General features: G+C 37.0%; 1 protein-coding gene across 1 annotated transcript; it reads right to left on the bottom strand.

Moving 5' to 3' along the window:
- Nucleotides 1-973: 973 nt before the first annotated feature.
- On the bottom strand, nucleotides 974-18,390 carry LOC117316425 (ras-related GTP-binding protein C-like). Its single transcript, XM_033870989.1, has 9 exons — nucleotides 18,309-18,390; nucleotides 16,030-16,172; nucleotides 15,534-15,628; nucleotides 14,582-14,697; nucleotides 13,886-14,085; nucleotides 12,068-12,182; nucleotides 9,192-9,334; nucleotides 8,815-8,954; nucleotides 974-4,781 (listed from the first exon to the last, which is right to left on the bottom strand). Exons 1-9 carry the CDS (start codon nucleotides 18,309-18,311, stop codon nucleotides 4,645-4,647), a joined length of 1,092 nt encoding a protein of 363 aa, XP_033726880.1. The 5' UTR covers nucleotides 18,312-18,390; the 3' UTR covers nucleotides 974-4,644.
- Between the last annotated feature and the right edge of the window lie 21 nt (nucleotides 18,391-18,411).

The following is an 18,411-nucleotide window of genomic DNA, read 5'->3' as shown; positions in this document are numbered from 1 at the left end:
AATCTTAATTTTCCCCATTGTCATTTGTAAGCAGTGTTCTGATAGGTCAAGTCAGTAAAAGTCTAAGTAAAAGTAAGAAAATGTGAGGTTTATCACCAGTGAAAAATATCCTTTTTATCGAACGATATTTTCGATATTTCAGCTGGTAAAAATGGAATAAAGTATGATCTTGACTATCACGTTTATGACCTTGATGTATGTTCTTGACATTTAGTTTTATATACCTGACTTTTTTTCTTATATCAGACGTGGTCCAATTTGACCTTTAACCCTTGGCCCGTAACCTTGAAGGATGTCCACCCAAATTTAATGAAAGCGATCTTTACCCTAGGAACTTTCTAAACTCCTATTGTACATGTGTTTTCCGACTCTATTTTAAGTAACAGTGACCTTGACATTAGGAACTTCTTAAACCCCTACTGCATATCTGTAAGTTAGTGTATCATCATCTGATATTTCAGCAAGTTTGTCTTTCTGAAGGGCCTTATATGATGTACATGCATTTTGAAAGTATAATCCCAGCTTTGGAACTTTTTAAACCCTAATGCATATCTGCATTTTACTGTGTGTCATCATGTGATATTTCAGAAAGTTAGGCTTTCTTCATGTAAGGACTTTATGTGTTGTTCATTGACAGTATATTCCTGGTAAGATTTTTAGTAACTGTAGTAACCTTAATATGAAATTTTAAACTCTTAATGCTCAACTACATTTTACAGTGTATTATCATATGGCTTTCTGTAAGGGCTATACACATTGAAAACACAGTACCACTCTAGATCTGTTTGACTTTTAGTAGCGGCGACCTTGCCTTGGACCTTAGGAGGTTTTCAGCACACCTATTGCATACACTAAACTGCTGACTAATGGACAGATTTATGGACACCCTGATTACTAAAAGCCATCTGCGCTGCAGGGCCCAAGAGCTAAAGGTTCTACTGGTACTTTGTTAATGAAATAAACAGAAGGGAACTTTCAGATGTATCTTTTTATTCAGGTTTGAATGTGAAAAAGAAAAATGTTTTCTTTTTAAAGCACATTTTGATATATATTTATATCAAACAGGTTTAGCCTCGTACATTGATCAGATATTAAACAAGTGCAACAATATACAATGGCGAATGCTTATATACCGGTAATGTTTATCAAAGTCGTGATATACATTTTTCTTTAAACAATTAATCACATATAAATACCCCGGCAACTACTGGTAAACACTTCCACACAGACAGGCACAGAGATACACTTTTCTCTCTCAATCATTTATACACTTAACTCATCATAACATGGATATCACACAAGATTTTTTATACGAAAACATCCTCGGGACTCTAGCGGGTTATGTTCACTTTCACTTTCAACACCCCTGAAGTCATCCTCATTGCTCCAAGAGTTACACTCTCGGCAACTCAAAAGTCATCGTCGTCACTCCAAGGGTTTCACTCTCGGCAACTCAAAAGTCATCGTCGTCACTCCAAGGGTTTCACTCTCGGCAACTCAAAAGTCATCGTCGTCACTCCAAGGGTTTCACTCTCGGCAACTCTAAAGTCATCCTCGTCACTCCAAGGGTTACACTCTTGGCACCCCTGAAGTCATTGTCGTCACTCCAAGGGTTACACTCTCGGCACCCCTGAAGTCATTGTCGTCACTCCAAGGGTTACACTCTCGGCACCCCTGAAGTCATTGTCGTCACTCCAAGGGTTACACTCTCGGCACCCCTGAAGTCATCGTCATAACTCCAGTGGTTACATTAATGTCATAGCACAATTGAAGGCCTAGTCATATCTCTATCTTGTGGATAAAATAAAAAAGATTAATTTGTTCCTATTGTGTACATCAAATGAATCTCCGTAGCTATACCGTTGGTAGTTGGTGATATTCACAGGGGATTAAATATCACTGTATTCGTCATAAAAAATATAGCACGAAAATAAAAATCTAGTGAATATTTATATAAACTAGCAAATCCTTGGAAGAAGATCAAAGTCAATGCAGTATTTTGTTCACAAGATTGGTTATACAGAACTCAATATCCGCAAACTAGGTCATACGGGGACAACCGTGATATTTTAACCCCATGAAATTTAACTACTACACAGAAAATTAACTGGCTTTGAACTTAGTTCTCGCTCCTCTGTGATCTTAAAACAAAAATGCATCTGCTTAGTGATTGGTCAGATTATACTTTCCCTTGATACCAATAAAATACCGTAGTTGTTAGCCTATGTTTTTGCTGAAAGGTATTCCAGGTGGTGGAGACAGCAAAGGTGAAAGTAGCCCCTGGAGTGTCGAGGATTTTATAACTCATAATGGACAGACGGAGGAGTCGTACCATATAAATGTAAATCAGTTACATAGATATGGGACACAGTCTTAGATTTGCATTCATACTGACATGAATGCCAAAAACTTAATTTAGTAATCTTTAAATTATATTGGTGATAGTTTATTTCCATGTCATCAGTAAAAAAAGCAATTGTTCCTAGAATATAATCATCTAAAAGTTTGTTACTTAGGAAAGTCTGGTGTTATACAAGTTGGGAGCTGATCCTATCCAACACTTGTTCTTTAAAGCCATTTATTTACATTTTCACGACATACATTCATATCAATTACCAGGCCCTAGTTTCATTATAATTAACATCCATTAAATTAAGCGTTATATTCCTTACATAACACTTTTCCACAGGAAAGCATAAACGAAATTAAGGAAGATATTGTCTGTCTTTATTTCAAATATTACTTTTCTATGGACATATCTAAATTAAAGAATTTCCAAAAAAATAAGCATACTAAGCTACTGGGGCAAAAAATATAAGTGGCAATCATCAGCCTGTAAATGCCATTGCAAATGGGACTGTTATGACAAGGACCACACAAGTACTAATCTTACATAAACCAATGGAAAAAAATCATGAAATGTAAATACATATAGATTCTAAAAATATCATCTAAATAGTAGTAATTTTGATTGTGAACTTGTCAATTTTAATATACATATTGTATAGACCGTATTTGACCTAATAAGTGCATTGTGCACTTTAAACAAGAGGTTCAGAGGGCCTGCATCACTCGCCTAGTTTACAATGTGCAATTTCATTCATAATTTTGACTTTGAATTTGTCTATTACAATGTAAGAATTGTATTATTTTACCAAATATGCACCATGTGTGCTTAAAAAAAACAGGCTCAGAGGGCCTGCATCACTCACCTAGATATTTCAGTAATCATGGACAAATACTCTCATTTAAATTATCACAAATATTTTCCTACTTTTCAAAAAATTGCTATATTTCCTTTTGGGCCCCATCTCTCAGGCCCCAGCCGAGCCTCACTCCTCATTTATACGACAATGGATCTCAATTGCCCAATGATTATATAATGTCACTCAGGATGAGCGAGTAGTGATTTTAAGGGTTTACCTCTATTTCTCCTATTGGGCCCCATTTCACCGGCTCCAGAAGACCCATATGCATACATATACCCTCCATTTCAACAACAATGAATCCATTTCCCCAATAATGTTCCACACCAAATTTCATCAAAATCCAATCAGACATTCAGGACAAGTAGCAATTTAAAGGAAATATTGATGGATGTTGCACCATGGAAAAAACACGAAAGGGACGCACAGTACTGGGAAAGATTCTAAGTGAAATCTTGGTGGATAATAACAACTACTTTTTCGTTTTACATACCTTTATGTTATGAAAACAATCCAGAGCCCATGGTTTTAACACTGATAATTATATTGGCAGACAGTGAGGTAAGAAACTTTTTATATCTTTCAATAAGTGCACTCATCCTCTTTTCCAGAAAAAAAGGTGAGGGTCCACTTATAGGGGGCAGCTGGTGCTCTTATCAAGTCAAATACGGTGTACATGTAGTTATAAAAAAAAACATTGCACTATATATGGCAACTTGATATTTTTCATGTCACTATGCAATAATCAAAACCACAACATAAGCTGCTGCAGAGTACAATGGATTTATAAATACACATGCATGCATATATATATATATAAAATCAACATTTTCTTAAACAAGATTTACATAAAGTTCAAATAGGGTTGTATATTGGCTATCTTACAGCCATAACACTGATATTTCCTACTCACATAGAATCCCATGACTTGGCTTACATAACACGAATATCACCCGTACAAATAGTCGCATGACCTCGACAATCCTTACACCAAAATCACTCACATAAATGATTACATGACGAGGAAAGGACAAAAATTCATACTCTTCTGTAAACACAAATGGCATCCATATCTTCCATGACCATAAATACAGTGAATGATTGAATACCCAATACTTTGTTAAATATCATTTCTAATAACATTTCATCCATGATCAATTAATTATAGCACTCTCCGAGTTAAATTTTCATCATCATCACCATCAACATCATCATCATCATGATTAGCCGTTATTAACAAGATCATAATTAATCTCATTATGATCAAAAATAAAAACACATTGTATAAAGCACTTAATAAACAATTTAACACCTCCTGACTTCACACCTGACCCCGACAGTTTATTCTCGCATATATGGCGACCCCCATCTTCTTCTTTGTCAACTGTACATGTCGATGTATTTTTAGATAAACCACGTTATTCAACCCTCATCTTGATCACTTTATCGCACCATTTGCTTGTGGAAAGTCACTTGGCGAGGTCAAACCCAACGAAGCATGTCCTGAACTTGGTTTGACCTCAAACACATCCTGAATAGCTTGTCGGAAACACAGGAAGTTGTAATCTATCACACCTAAAAAGGGAGAAAGAAAAATTCTCTGTACAGTACGAAAATGTGTCAAAAGTCTTCAGGAAAGGAATTAATATACCAAACTCTAGGCTTGTTTTTTCAATTCCAATAAAAAGTTTTGTAAATACATAAATAATTATGTTGTGAAACCATTGAATAAAATATTGTTTACTCTAAAAGGACAAATCTAGGTAAAACGTAAGTGAAACAAGAGATCCCAGAGGGATCTTGGCGCCCACCATTGAATGATCTTTATAGGTTCCATGTCAGATTGATCTTTTCTCTACTTTTCTCTTCTTCTAAGTCTTACTAATCTGTGTAAACTCAGAAGAAACCTCTAGTACTTTTCAAACAAAGGAAACCTATATATAAAATTTAAGATTTAGGCACCAAGGGGAACCTATATATATGGAATTTGAGAAAGATTCCTTCAGTACTTTCTGAGAAATAGTGATAACAAACTTCAATTGTCAAAATCCAAGATGGCTGCTTGTCGGCCATGTTGTTTTCCGATTGGTTTCAAAATGCAATATGCATAACTAGGCACCTGGGGGAACCTACATATGAAATTTCAGGAAGATCCCTTCATTAGTTTCTTAGTAATAGTGATAACCAGTTTCAATTTTCGAAATCCAAGATGGCTGCCTGTCGGCCATGTTGTTTTCTGATTGGTCTCAAAATGCAATATGCATAACTAGGCACCAAGGGGAAACTACATATGAAATTGGAGAAAGATCCAATCAGTACTTTCTCAGAAATAGTGATAACAAACTTCTATGGTCAAAATCCAAGATGGCTGCCTGTCGGCCATGTTGTTTTCCGATCAGTCCCAAAATGCGATATGCATTACTAGGCACCAAGGGGAACCTACATATGAAATTTGAGAAAGATCCCTTCAGTACTTTCTCAGAAATGGCAATAACAAACTTTAATGGTCAAAATCCAAGATGGCTGCCTGTCGGCCATGTTGTTTTCCGATCGGTCCCAAAATGCAATATGCATAACTAGGCACCAAGGGAAACCTACATATAAAATTTGAGAAAGATCCCTTCAGTACTTTCTCAGAAATAGCGATAACAAACTTCAATGGTCAAAAACCAAGATGGCTGCCTGTCGGCCATGTTGTTTTCCAATCGGTCCCAAAATGCAATATGCATAACTAGGCACCAAGGGAAACCTACATATGAAATTTGAGAAAGATCCCTTCATTACTTTCTCAGAAATAGCGATAACAAACTTCAATGGTCAAAATCCAAGATGGCTGCCCGTCGGCCATGTTGTTTTCCGATCGGTCCCAAAATGCAATATGCATAACTAGGCACCAAGGGAAACCTACATATAAAATTTGAGAAAGATCCCTTCAGTACTTTCTCAGAAATAGCGATAACAAACTTCAATGGTCAAAATCCAAGATGGCTGCCTGTCGGCCATGTTATTTTCCGATCGGTCCCAAAATGCAATATGCATAACTAGGCACCAAGGGAAACCCACATATGAAATTTGAGAAAGATCCCTTCAGTACTTTCTTAGAAATAGCGATAACAAACTTCAATTGTCAAAATCCAAGATGGCTGCCTGTCGGCCATGTTGTTTTCCGATCGGTCCCAAAATGCAATATGCATAACTAGGCACCAAGGGAAACCTACATATGAAATTTGAGAAAGATCCCTTCAGCTCTTTCTCAGAAATAGCGATAACAAACTTCAATGGTCAAAATCCAAGATGGCTGCCTGTCGGCCATGTTGTTTTCCGATCGGTCCCAAAATGCAATATGCATAACTAGGCACCAAGGGGAACCTACATATGAAATTTGAGAAAGATCCCTTCAGTACTTTCTGAGGATTAGCGATAACAAGAATTGTTTACGGACGGACGGACGGACGGAGGGAGGGAGGGACGGACGGACGGACGACGGACCACGGACGCAGGGCGATTTGAATAGCCCACCATCTGATGATGGTGGGCTAAAAACAAACAACAAAACACACAAAAAAAAAAAAATATGGTAAATAAATAAATAAAAAAAAAAACAAAGAAAACTAATATTCCTAGCTAGAACACTTATTCAATACACAAAGCTTTGATGTTCAGAATCTATATTATCTATACCATCAAGGTTATACATCTTGTTTCTCATCTTCCTAGTATTAGAAATATACATTGTTTCATTTGTTTCAAAAAGCTTTTCTACTCATTTGGAAACTAGAATTTACAACATTATAGCTAAGGACCTGTCAAAAACATGTCCACCCCTCTATAGAATCTATATATAGACTTTTCCAAACTTGTCCACCCCTCTATAGAATCTAAATGAACCTGTCCAAATGTGTCCGCCCCTCTATAGAATCTATATACAGACTTTTCCAAACTTGTCCACCCCTCTATAGAATCTATATATGGACTTGTCCAAACTTGTCCACCCTTCTATAGAATCTAAATGAACCTGTCCAAATGTGTCCACCCCTCTATAGAATCTAAATCAACCTGTCCAAATGTGTCCACCCCTCTATAGAATCTATATATAGACTTTTCCAAACTTGTCCACCACTCTATAGAATCTATATATGGACCTGTCCAAATGTGTCCACCCCTCTATAGAATCTATATATGAACCTGTCCAAACTTGTCCATCCTTCTATAGAATCTATATATGGACCTGTCCAAACTTGTCCACCCCTCCATAGAATCTATATATTGACTTTTCCAAACTTGTCCACCCCTCTATAGAATCTATATATAGACTTTTCCAAACTTGTCCACCCCTCCATAGAATCTATATATGGACTTTTCTAAAGAATGCCACCCCTTTATTGAATCTATATATGGACTTTTCTAAACATGTCCACCCTTCTATAGAATCTATATTTGGACTTTCCAAACTTGTCCACCCCTCTATAGAATCTACACATAGACTTTTCCAAACTTGTCCATCCCTCTATAGGATCTATATATGGACCTGTGCAAATGTGTCCACCTTTCTATAGAATCTATATATGAACCTGTCTAAATGTATCCACCCCTCCATAGAATCTATATACTGACTTTTCCAAACTTGTCCACCCCTCTATATAATCTATATATGGACTTTTCCAAACTTGTCCACCCCTCTATAGAATCTATATTTGGACTGTCCAAACTTGTCCACCCTTCTATAGAATCTAAATGAACCTGTCCAAATGTGTCCACCCCTCTATAGAATCTAAATCAACCTGTCCAAATGTGTCCACCCCTCTATAGAATTTATATATAGACTTTTCCAAACTTGTCCACCACTTCTATAGAATCTATATATGGACCTGTCCAAATGTGTCCACCCCTCTATAGAATCTATATATGAACCTGTCCAAACTTGTCCACCACTCTATAGAATCTATATATGTACCTGTCCAAATGTGTCCACCCCTCTATAGAATCTATATATGGACCTGTCCAAACTTGTCCACCCCTCCATAGAATCTATATATTGACTCTTCCAAACTTGTCCACCCCTCTATAGAATCTATATTTGGACTTTTCCAAACTTGTCCACCCCTCTATAGAATCTATATATGGACTTTTCCAAACTTGTTCACCCCTCCATAGAATCTATATATGGACTTTTCTAAAGAATGGCACCCCTTTATTGAATCTATATATGGACTTTCCTAAACATGTCCACCCCTCTATAGAATCTATATTTGGACTTTCCTAAACATGTCCACCCCTCTATAGAATCTATATTTGGACTTTCTTAAATTGTCCACCCCTCTATAGAATCTATATATGGACCTGTGCAAATGTGTCCACCTTTCTATAGAATCTATATATGAACCTGTCTAAATGTATCCATCCCTCTATAGAATCTATATATGATCTTTTCCAAACTTGTCCACCCCTCTATAGAATCTATATATGGACTTTTCCAAACTTGTCCATCCCTCTATAAAATCTATATATGGACCCGTCTAAACTTGTCCACCCCTCTATAGAATGTATATATGAACCTGTTCAAACTTGTCTGCCCCTCTATCAAATCTACACCATAATGGGTATATACCTTGTTTTTCAAAGCTGTCCTCCCTCATGATACAGACAAGAGCTAGATACCTGTTGACCTCTCTTAGGTACATCACTGTTCCATTGTTCAGTTTGATGATTGAAGCTGACTTTGTGTCAAATGCTGCATCATCTTTTACACTGTAGGTAAACAATTACAAATCTTCATCTTTTACACTGAAGGCAAACAATTACAAATCTTCATCTTTTATACTGAAGGCAAACAATTACAAATCTTCACTATCTGGATAAAGGAATAGACTCATTCTAGTTACAGCTCCTCGTTTATTCCACTTTAAAGTGCCCTAATTATGGCAATTATAACATACTAATTATGTAATTACTTTCAAGAATTTATGAAATTAATGAAATACTTACCCATATATATGTGACATATCTATAACTACGTCAATCATATCACAGCAGATTTCATATGTCTGCATGTCCACTGGCGAACTGTCTGTGGCGATGTAGATTTTACTGATCACGTCAAATAGGAACGCTTTCTCTATACCGGAATTCTGTTAATGAACAATGTCAAATACCCCATCAAACATGACACTTTCTTTATACTAGAATTCTGTTAATGAACAATGTCAAATACCCCATCAAACATGACGCTTTCTTTATACTAGAATTCTGTTAATGAACAATGTCAAATACCCCATCAAACATGACGCTTTCTTTATACTAGAATTCTGTTAATGAACAATGTCAAATACTCCATCAAACATGACGCTTTCTTTATACTAGAATTCTGTTAATGAACAATGTCAAATATGGCACCAAACAACAATTTCTCTATATCCTGGAATTCTCTTAATGAACAATGGCAAATTTCTCATCGTACAACACTCTCTATACTGTGATTCAGTTAATGAACATTGTCAGATATTTTGTCAAACATAATGCTTTCTTTAAACCTCAATTCTGTTAATGTACAATGTCAAATACGGCACCAAACAACGCTTTCTCTATACCGGAATTCTGTTAATGAACAATGTCAAATGCTGCACCAAACAACAATTTCTCTATACCGGAATTCTCTTCATAAACAAGAGATCCCAGAGGGATCTTGAGGCCCACCATCAAATGACCCTCAATAGGATCTCTAAAAGAATGATGTTTTCTCTTTTTCCCTTAACTTGACTAACCAGTGGACACTACATATGAAATTTGAGAAAGCTACATCAAGAACTATCTGAGAAAAACAGATAACAATCTTCAACTAATACAAAGGAGCCTACTTATTACGCTCTGAGAAAGATCCATTATACACTTTTTGCTTACATTCCTTACTATTTCTCTGTATATATATTTCAAGAATAACGGTTAGACTAATCCAGGGATACTTTACATAGAATTATGAATGAACTTGGTCGGGACCAAACGACTTGTTCGATGAATGAGGGGTATTTAAATAAACCATGTTCGAGTAAGTGGGGTTTTATGGTATTGAACTCTGGGGTTGTTTGGAAGTGCGGAAATGATCCACCGACAACATGGGATCACCTCATTCACAGACACTCTGTATGGGCTGAACTCACAGACACTCTGTATGGGCTCAACTCACATACACTCTGTATGGGCTAAACTCACAGACACTCTGGGATAAACTCACAGACACTCTGTATGGGCTAAACTCACAGACACTCTGCATGGGCTAAACTCACAGACACTCTGTATGGGCTAAACTCACAGACACTCTGTATGGGCTCAACTCACATACACTCTGTATGGACTAAACTCACAGACACTGGGCTAAACTCACATACACTCTGTATGGGCTCAACTCGCAGACACTCTGTATGGGCTCAACTCACAGACACTCTGTATGGACTCAACTCACAGACACTCTGTATGGGCTCAACTCACAGACACTGTGGGCTAAACTTAGACACTCGGCTAAACTCACATACACTCTGTATGGGCTAAACTCACAGACACTCTGTATGGGCTAAACTCACATACACTCTGTGTGGGCTGAAATCACAGACACTCTGTATGGGCTAAACTCATATACACTCTGGGCTAAACTCACAGACACTATGTATGGGCTTAACTCACAGACACTCTGCATGGGCTCAACTCACAGACACTCTGTATGGACTCAACTCACAGACACTCTGTATGGGCTGAACTCACAGACACTGTGTATGAGCTAACCTCACATACACTTTGTATGGGCTAAACTCACAGACACTCTGTATGGGCTCAACTCACAGACACTCTGTATGGACTCAACTCACAGACACTCTGTATGGGCTGAACTCACAGACACTGTGTATGGGCTAACCTCACAGACACTCTGTATGGGCTAAACTCACAGACACTATGTATGGGCTAAACTCACAGACACTCTGTATGGGCTCTACTCACAGACACTGTGGGCTAAACTCACAGATACTCTGTATGGGCTAAACTCACATACACTCTGGGCTAAACTCACAGACACTATGTATGGGCTAAACTCACAGACACTCTGGGCTAAACTCACACACATACTGGGCTAATATAAACTCACAGACACTCTGTATGGGCTAAACTCACAGACATTCTGTATGGGCTAAACTCAGACACTCTGGGCTAATATAAACTCACAGACACTCTTGGCTAATATAAACTCACAGACACTCTGGGCTAAACTCACAGACACTCTGCATGGGCTAAACTCACAGACACTCTGTATGGGCTGAACTCACAGACACTGTGGGCTAAACTCAGACACTATGTATGGGCTAAACTCACAGACACTATGTATGGGCTTAACTCACAGACACTCTGGGCTAATCTCACAGACACTCTGGGCTAATATAAACTCACAGACACTCTGTATGGGCTAAACTCACAGACATTCTGTATGGGCTAAACTCAGACACTCTGGGCTAATATAAACTCACAGACACTCTGGGCTAAACTCACAGACACTCTGGGCTAAACTCACAGACACTCTGTATGGGCTGAACTCACATACACTCTGGGCTAAACTCACAGACACTCTGTATTGGCTTAACTCACAGACACTCTGGGCTAAACTCACACACTACCTGGCTAATATAAACTCACAGACACTCTGTATGGGCTAAACTCACAGACACTCTGTATGGGCTAAACTCACAGACACTCTGTATGGGCTAAACTCACAGACACTCTGTATGGGCTAAACTCACAGACACTCTGTATGGGCTAAACTCACAGACACTCTGGGCTTAACTCACAGACACTCTGGGCTAAACTCATTAGGATATACTTACAGAAATCAGTATATTTAGTAGGTTCTCCATCACAGGCAGCTGTGGAATCAGTTTCTGAACCACTTTACTAAATGCCTCAAATATCGAGTGGTCATATATACTCGTAAGATAAAAACTGAAAGAATAAAAAGAAGTAATCATTATTGAAATAGAAATTCCACACACCATGTCATAACAGTATATACCATATACAATGTAGCATATAGGTACTATATAGGATCCACTTCTAAATCATCAAGATATCATATTTTGCAAATAGAAGACAGCGGTTTTTTTTTATTTAGTAATGAATATAATGTGTCAGAGAAATTCCCATCCTCCTTCACTATTTCCAAAACATTTTGGGTACTATCAGTATATTCGAAACCTGTGTTTCTCCTCCCTATATACCGTAAATATTCGGGTATAGTGCGCAGGTACGTTTTTGAGGTTCATTTTCAAAAAAAAAAAAAATTAACATTTTTTTTTTTTTCAATTTTCAACTGAGCGGTAGATGAATTCTAAAGCATAAGATGATAGGAAGTTGTAACTTATGAAAGATTATTTACAATGTACCACATTTAATTGGAATCACCGGTCAGATTTGACACATTGGATTGACAGGTTGTTTACATTATACCGCCACAGGCCTAGTCAGCTTGCAAATTGTAGCGGTCCCATCTAGGTCCCATCTACGCTGTTGTACCAACAAAATAATTAATCCTACCCTCAATTACCTTGTGATTTTCACGCAGGTATGATCTCTTGTGGTATCTGTCCACGAACATACAAAGCTAATTAAGCTCAGTTATAACAAGATTGACTAGTAAGCTGACTGCTACGTAATGTTACAAAGGCCGCCATTTTGTATACAGTACGGAAACAAGTCTGCAGTCGTCGTGCTGGTCACAAGTTTTATATCAATGAATTAACATGTGTAAAGGATAAATCTACAGTGCAGACGATAAATAAGAGTACCCTGGTAGTTTTCACAGTCTTATCATATATTTTATGGCCAGTTGGTCAGTGACTGCCGCACGAGATCAAGGCATTAGTGTTACCCGTGCCTAATTGTGCATGCGTGCTGTTTCAGCTTCCGTAAATAAACAAGTTGAACGTTATCAGTTTCTGGCAACATTCTGGATTTATAAGGTGATTAATTTAGAAGTATGAAATAACTAAGTACTGCTATATCATTTCAAGTTTTGTTTGATGTTAATTGAGATGTTATACATCGTTTTGGACCTGAATACGGGAACATCCTCAAGTGAGATCGTATGTGTACGGAACATGTGGCTCACGATCGACTTAGATAAATCCACGTAATTGCTGATAAATACACAATTTCAAGGAATTAAACATTAAAATAACTATTCATTTCTTTGATTATTTGTTAACTATTACTTTCTTAATGCTTTATATATGTTATATATATATATAAGTATTAAATCAATCCCGCTGTGAAAGGAAACGATCACAAATCTGGGTCAAATCACATTCATTCTGACTGTGGTCTTTTTCACTTGTCAATTTTTGAAAAAAAGTGCGCACTATACGCGAATATTTACGGTATTTGGGTCTAAATACAGGTCACATTCCAGATTGTGTATGCTCTTTATTTTTATTTTTCTCAATAAAGTCATCAAAATTCCCTACATCTTCTAATCTGGTATTTTCATGTGATGCAGCAGAATCCAACAATATATATATGAGCCCATTTTTTCTCTCTTAATTCTATTTTATGCAGTACATAATGTATATGAAATTAAGAGTTTTCACCAGATGAAGATTTCCCAAAATGGCCATTTTCTTCAGACTTATATTTAGACAGTTTCAAACCTTAGATGGAGATTTTCTAGACCCTCTTCTGCGAGGTTGTCAGAAGCCCTATGGTGGATATCACGCTGTGCTTCAATCTTATGGTCATCAGATAGACCATCCACTTTATGGATGAAGACTTCAAACTTGATGCCAGGGTTAATACGATGAGCTTTGGATACGGTAGCATTAAGTTTGGCCAGGGCATCCATGTATTCATCCTGCGGAGGAGAGACAAAACAAAAATGTTTTATTCAGATTTGGACAAATAACCAGATAACCTTCAACCTGTACTCGAACCAATTTAACATAACCTTCAACCTGTACTCGGACCAATTAAACATAAAATTCAACCTGTACTCGGACCAATCAAACATAACCTTCAATCTGTACCTGGACCAATTTAACATAACCTTTAACTTGAACTTGGACCAATTAAATATATGAAGTTTTGATAAAGTTTGGAAGAGAAAATTAACTTTGAAATAGGAAAAGTTGGCTGGATTAAAATCTGACAGAAAATTGGACAGCAGAAAAGAAAGGCTTTTTAACATACACTTTCCTAAATTAAAACTGATCAACACGTCGATTGTGAATAATAATATTAACAATAAAGCCGACTAGATTAGAATCTGTCTTCAGATGATACACATGGAGATACAAATTAACAAGCTTAAGAGTACTAAAACTGAACTAATTAGTATAATATGTACATACCTGGGAGTCTATGACAAATATAATAGCTTCACATTCTTCATATATAGAATCATGGAAGTCAATCTGGCCAGGTAAATCCCACACCTGGAACTTCACAAAGGAGCAGTTGGTGATGTCTGCAACAAAACAAGCATGTTAACTCATCGATATGATTGGTTTCCTTTAGAAAAAGACAAGACAAATTACCTATCATCATGATCAGAAAAGCTATGAATACCTTTGATTCTTGAGTGCCATTCCTGCTGATTGCCAGTGGTAAGGTAGCATACAGTAACAACAATATTTATGAATTTACAATTACAGTTATATGTAAAATGGCATCAATTCCAAAACGAAAAAAAAAAAAAAATTTTGTATCATGTTGAATCACTTTTTTTTGAAATAAAAAAGAAATCAAATACAAGAGTCAAAACTAATTTGGGAGTCAAGGACACACTCCCAAGGGTTGAATGAAAAATCCATCATCCATCTCAGGGGCGACACTAACTTCATCGCCTTACTTTTTTTTTTTGAGCGACCACTAGGCTGCAAGGTTTTGAAATAAAGTGGCCCTGACTGTCTTATACATGTACATGTACCAGCAAAACACGGAGGGATGGCCCTTGACATTCAAAAATTTGAATTCTACATGAATTTTTTCTGGTTCATTCTAAGCATAAAATATTTTATCTTACACCATGCTACAAAATTTTTTTTTTGAAAAATAATTTTTTGAAGTAAACGAAGAAAACTTCAGCTAAAACATATCACCCATTTGGCCGAAAATTTTGGCAGCCCACAGGGCTGCTTGTCTGGATATTCTGAGCTTGATCAGATTGCAGGCAGCCCTGGGCTACAGCTGGCTATTGTTAATGTTGACTCCCGCTTTAACATGTAGAAAATACAAGAATTGGGTTGAGAGATACCAATATACCATCCTTTTAATTGATGTGTCAAAAGTACTTAGTAATACCTTCTTTGACAATCTTGTTCGTGCTCTCTAGGAAGAGAGTTTCATTTGGTGACACTTTATGAAACACAACTTTCTGTATGGACGATTTTCCACTTCTGTAAAAAATTAAAACACAAAATGTTTATCTAGACAGAATTTATATAACATTAAACATTATTGTAAGTGCAAGATTTGAAGGAAACGATCAATAAAAAAGAGATATATATATATATACAACTATTTTGGAGAATTAGAATAATGCAATTACATGCTGTTTAACAATACAATTACTTAATGATAAATCATATTCTACACAATAAATTGACACATCATGGTTATTTTTACCATTATAGAAAAAAAAAAAATTAAATTTGATATTTGCATAAAATAGTGCAATATTTGTTTAACATATTCAAAAGCACTATAAAATCAGACAACTGCTAAAATATACTCTCTTAAGAGTACTAGTTACGCTATCAATATCTGAATTTTGTAAGTATTTTATTAAGTTGTGTACCTTCTTAAACCCATGAGTAGAATTCTGGGTTTGTATTCTGAAGACGCTGCTTGTGTCTCGGTGTCGTTCTCGTCAGGGCCATAGCCGAAGCCCTTTGGGAAGGAGCCAAAGGAGCTCGCCGCCTTATCCTCAGAATATGAAGACTGGAAATGGGGAAAAGAGGAAAAGTCAGAAATTTAAAGGGGGCTTTGAGAAGATATATGAAACCAATAACAAGAGGTTAATGGCACCTGTATCCCTAACCATTGCTGGTAACAGTGGAACTAAAGAGCGATGCGAGAGCCAACTAACATAAAGCTCATAGGTGACATATTATCAAGTCATCAGACGAAAACATATTCTAATTATAGATTTTAGCAAGGCCTTTGATAAGGTGAGGCTATAGCTAGCTAGCTGTCCTAAAATGCTTTTCTGGCTATTTTTTTTTAATTTCCACATGACGGAAAAAAAATTATATTTGATTCAATCATTCAATAATTTTGGGAATTTTTATGATTTCATTAGGAAAACTTGTATTTTAGCAGCATAAACAATGGGGAATAGGGCCTGAATTCAGACTAAATTTATATACAGCAAAGAAAAATGTTTTTTGATATCCAACTTCATCAGTAACAAAGCTCAAACTGTCAGAGGGAAAACATCTTATTCTCAGTAAGAGCAATGGTTTTAGGGTCAAGTTTTTTAGCTGACTGAGGCCTAGCTATAGGGTATTACATTTTCTGTCGGCTTAATTTCTTTCCAGACGTATCTAGCTGTACGTTACATCACAGAGATGGCCACTCTCTGTAAAGAAACCTTTGCTAGTCCTTTGAGAGATCTAGACAATGGAGAATGACTTTCCATCATGAGAAATGTCTTCTGTCACTAGGAATAGACATCTAGGATGATTGATGGGTTCCTGTCTTAGCCATCTTTGCACAAACTGTAAGTCATCTGGCATCCGGGGGATATCCCCATCTCAGCCATCTTTACAAAAACTTAATGGCCAATTCGGCTATATCAACCACTTTCTTTTCAAACTGATGCAGATGGAAGTCTGTCAGGAAAGAATTCTGCTTTCCACTAACAATCATAGATTTTCTATAGTCTCCCTTGGCCTTCATGAATAATCTGGTTTGGCTCTTTTTTTCTTCAATTAGCTATTTAATTTTCTACCCACAGGGGTTGACACTAATTTAGTTGCCTTAACAGACCGCTGGCCATGGGCTGCCAGGTTTTTTAGCTGGACATGATACATTTGGCTGAAAATATTGGCAGCCCACAGGAGCTACTGGTCTGGACATTCTGGCAGCCAGGCCAGATTTCAGGCAGCCCATGGCCAGGGCTGCTGGGCTACTGTTAGTGTCGATCCCTGACGTTGACCCATTAAATCCTGTTGCCTTCTTTCTAATTTTTATTGAAACAGTCATGTCAATATGCCGTTATATGATAAGCATGGGAGTTAAGGTCAACTGACTTTGAAGTGACTTTACATTTAGATTAATGAGAAAGACTCAGATACACTAAAAGATTCTCCTCGCTGACACCTGTCCAATGTAAATGTACATGTGCGTGTTTCAAACAGTTTATATTATTAGATTAAGGGCTTTTTCTCACTGGCTTGGGAAAGGGCCTTTTTGTCTCATTTTGGGATGAAAATTGGTGAATTGGGAAAGATTTTTTCATGAGTTAACTGCAAATTTTGGGAATATGGCTTAAATATGAAACAATTTCAATTGGGAATGGGGCCGATTAACTGCCCCAAAAATTAAGCCCCCAGAAAAAGCCCTGGATGTGTGTACATGTCTGTATCATGTTCTATGTCCGTATGTGATCATTTGTAATTCATTTCTGTCTTGATAAAGGGATAGTGATTGCTTCGAGAATTCGACAATTTACTGATCTGTACGGTCGTTATTTCTACATGAACAACATACTGCAAATGTTTGATATCTGTACATGTCATGTTTCGTTTCAACTGAATGGCCATGGCCATAAGAAAGGCATTTTAAATACACGTTTTGTTGAACTAAATAACTCGAGAAAATACCAATGGTGACGTACGGAAACAAACAAAGGATAACTAGAATCACAGAACCGTTTGGTTTTCATCAAGGGTCAAGGAATGCGAAAGATAATCAAGATACGCCGTACCCTGTGACAGGCATGTGACTGCAGTCATGTTAGGGATGCTGTACACAACAGTTTTGCACGACTAATCCTAACAAAAGTTAAACGCGATATGTGACATACAGATGCATTGTAACATATCTATCCACATAAAATACACCAATAGTTACCATGTGCGTCTCAATAACTTCGTCAAATATTGTGAATTCAGATCTCAGGCTTGTTTTGGTATCACGTTCAAGACACTTCCGGGGGGAATCATGTGACCCCTTC

The sequence above is a fragment of the Pecten maximus genome, chromosome 18, assembly GCF_902652985.1.
Source record: "Pecten maximus chromosome 18, xPecMax1.1, whole genome shotgun sequence".
Taxonomy (NCBI): Eukaryota; Metazoa; Mollusca; class Bivalvia; order Pectinida; family Pectinidae; genus Pecten; species Pecten maximus.
This window is presented reverse-complemented; position numbering and strand designations above follow the sequence as displayed.

Coding starts and splice junctions, on each gene's coding strand:
- LOC117316425 (XM_033870989.1), bottom strand. Junction 9,335..12,067: donor TACTAAATATACTGATTTCT/GTAAGTATATCC, acceptor GTTCATTAACAG/AATTCCGGTATAGAGAAAGC. Junction 4,782..8,814: donor GGACAGCTTTGAAAAACAAG/GTATATACCCAT, acceptor CTCCCTTTTTAG/GTGTGATAGATTACAACTTC.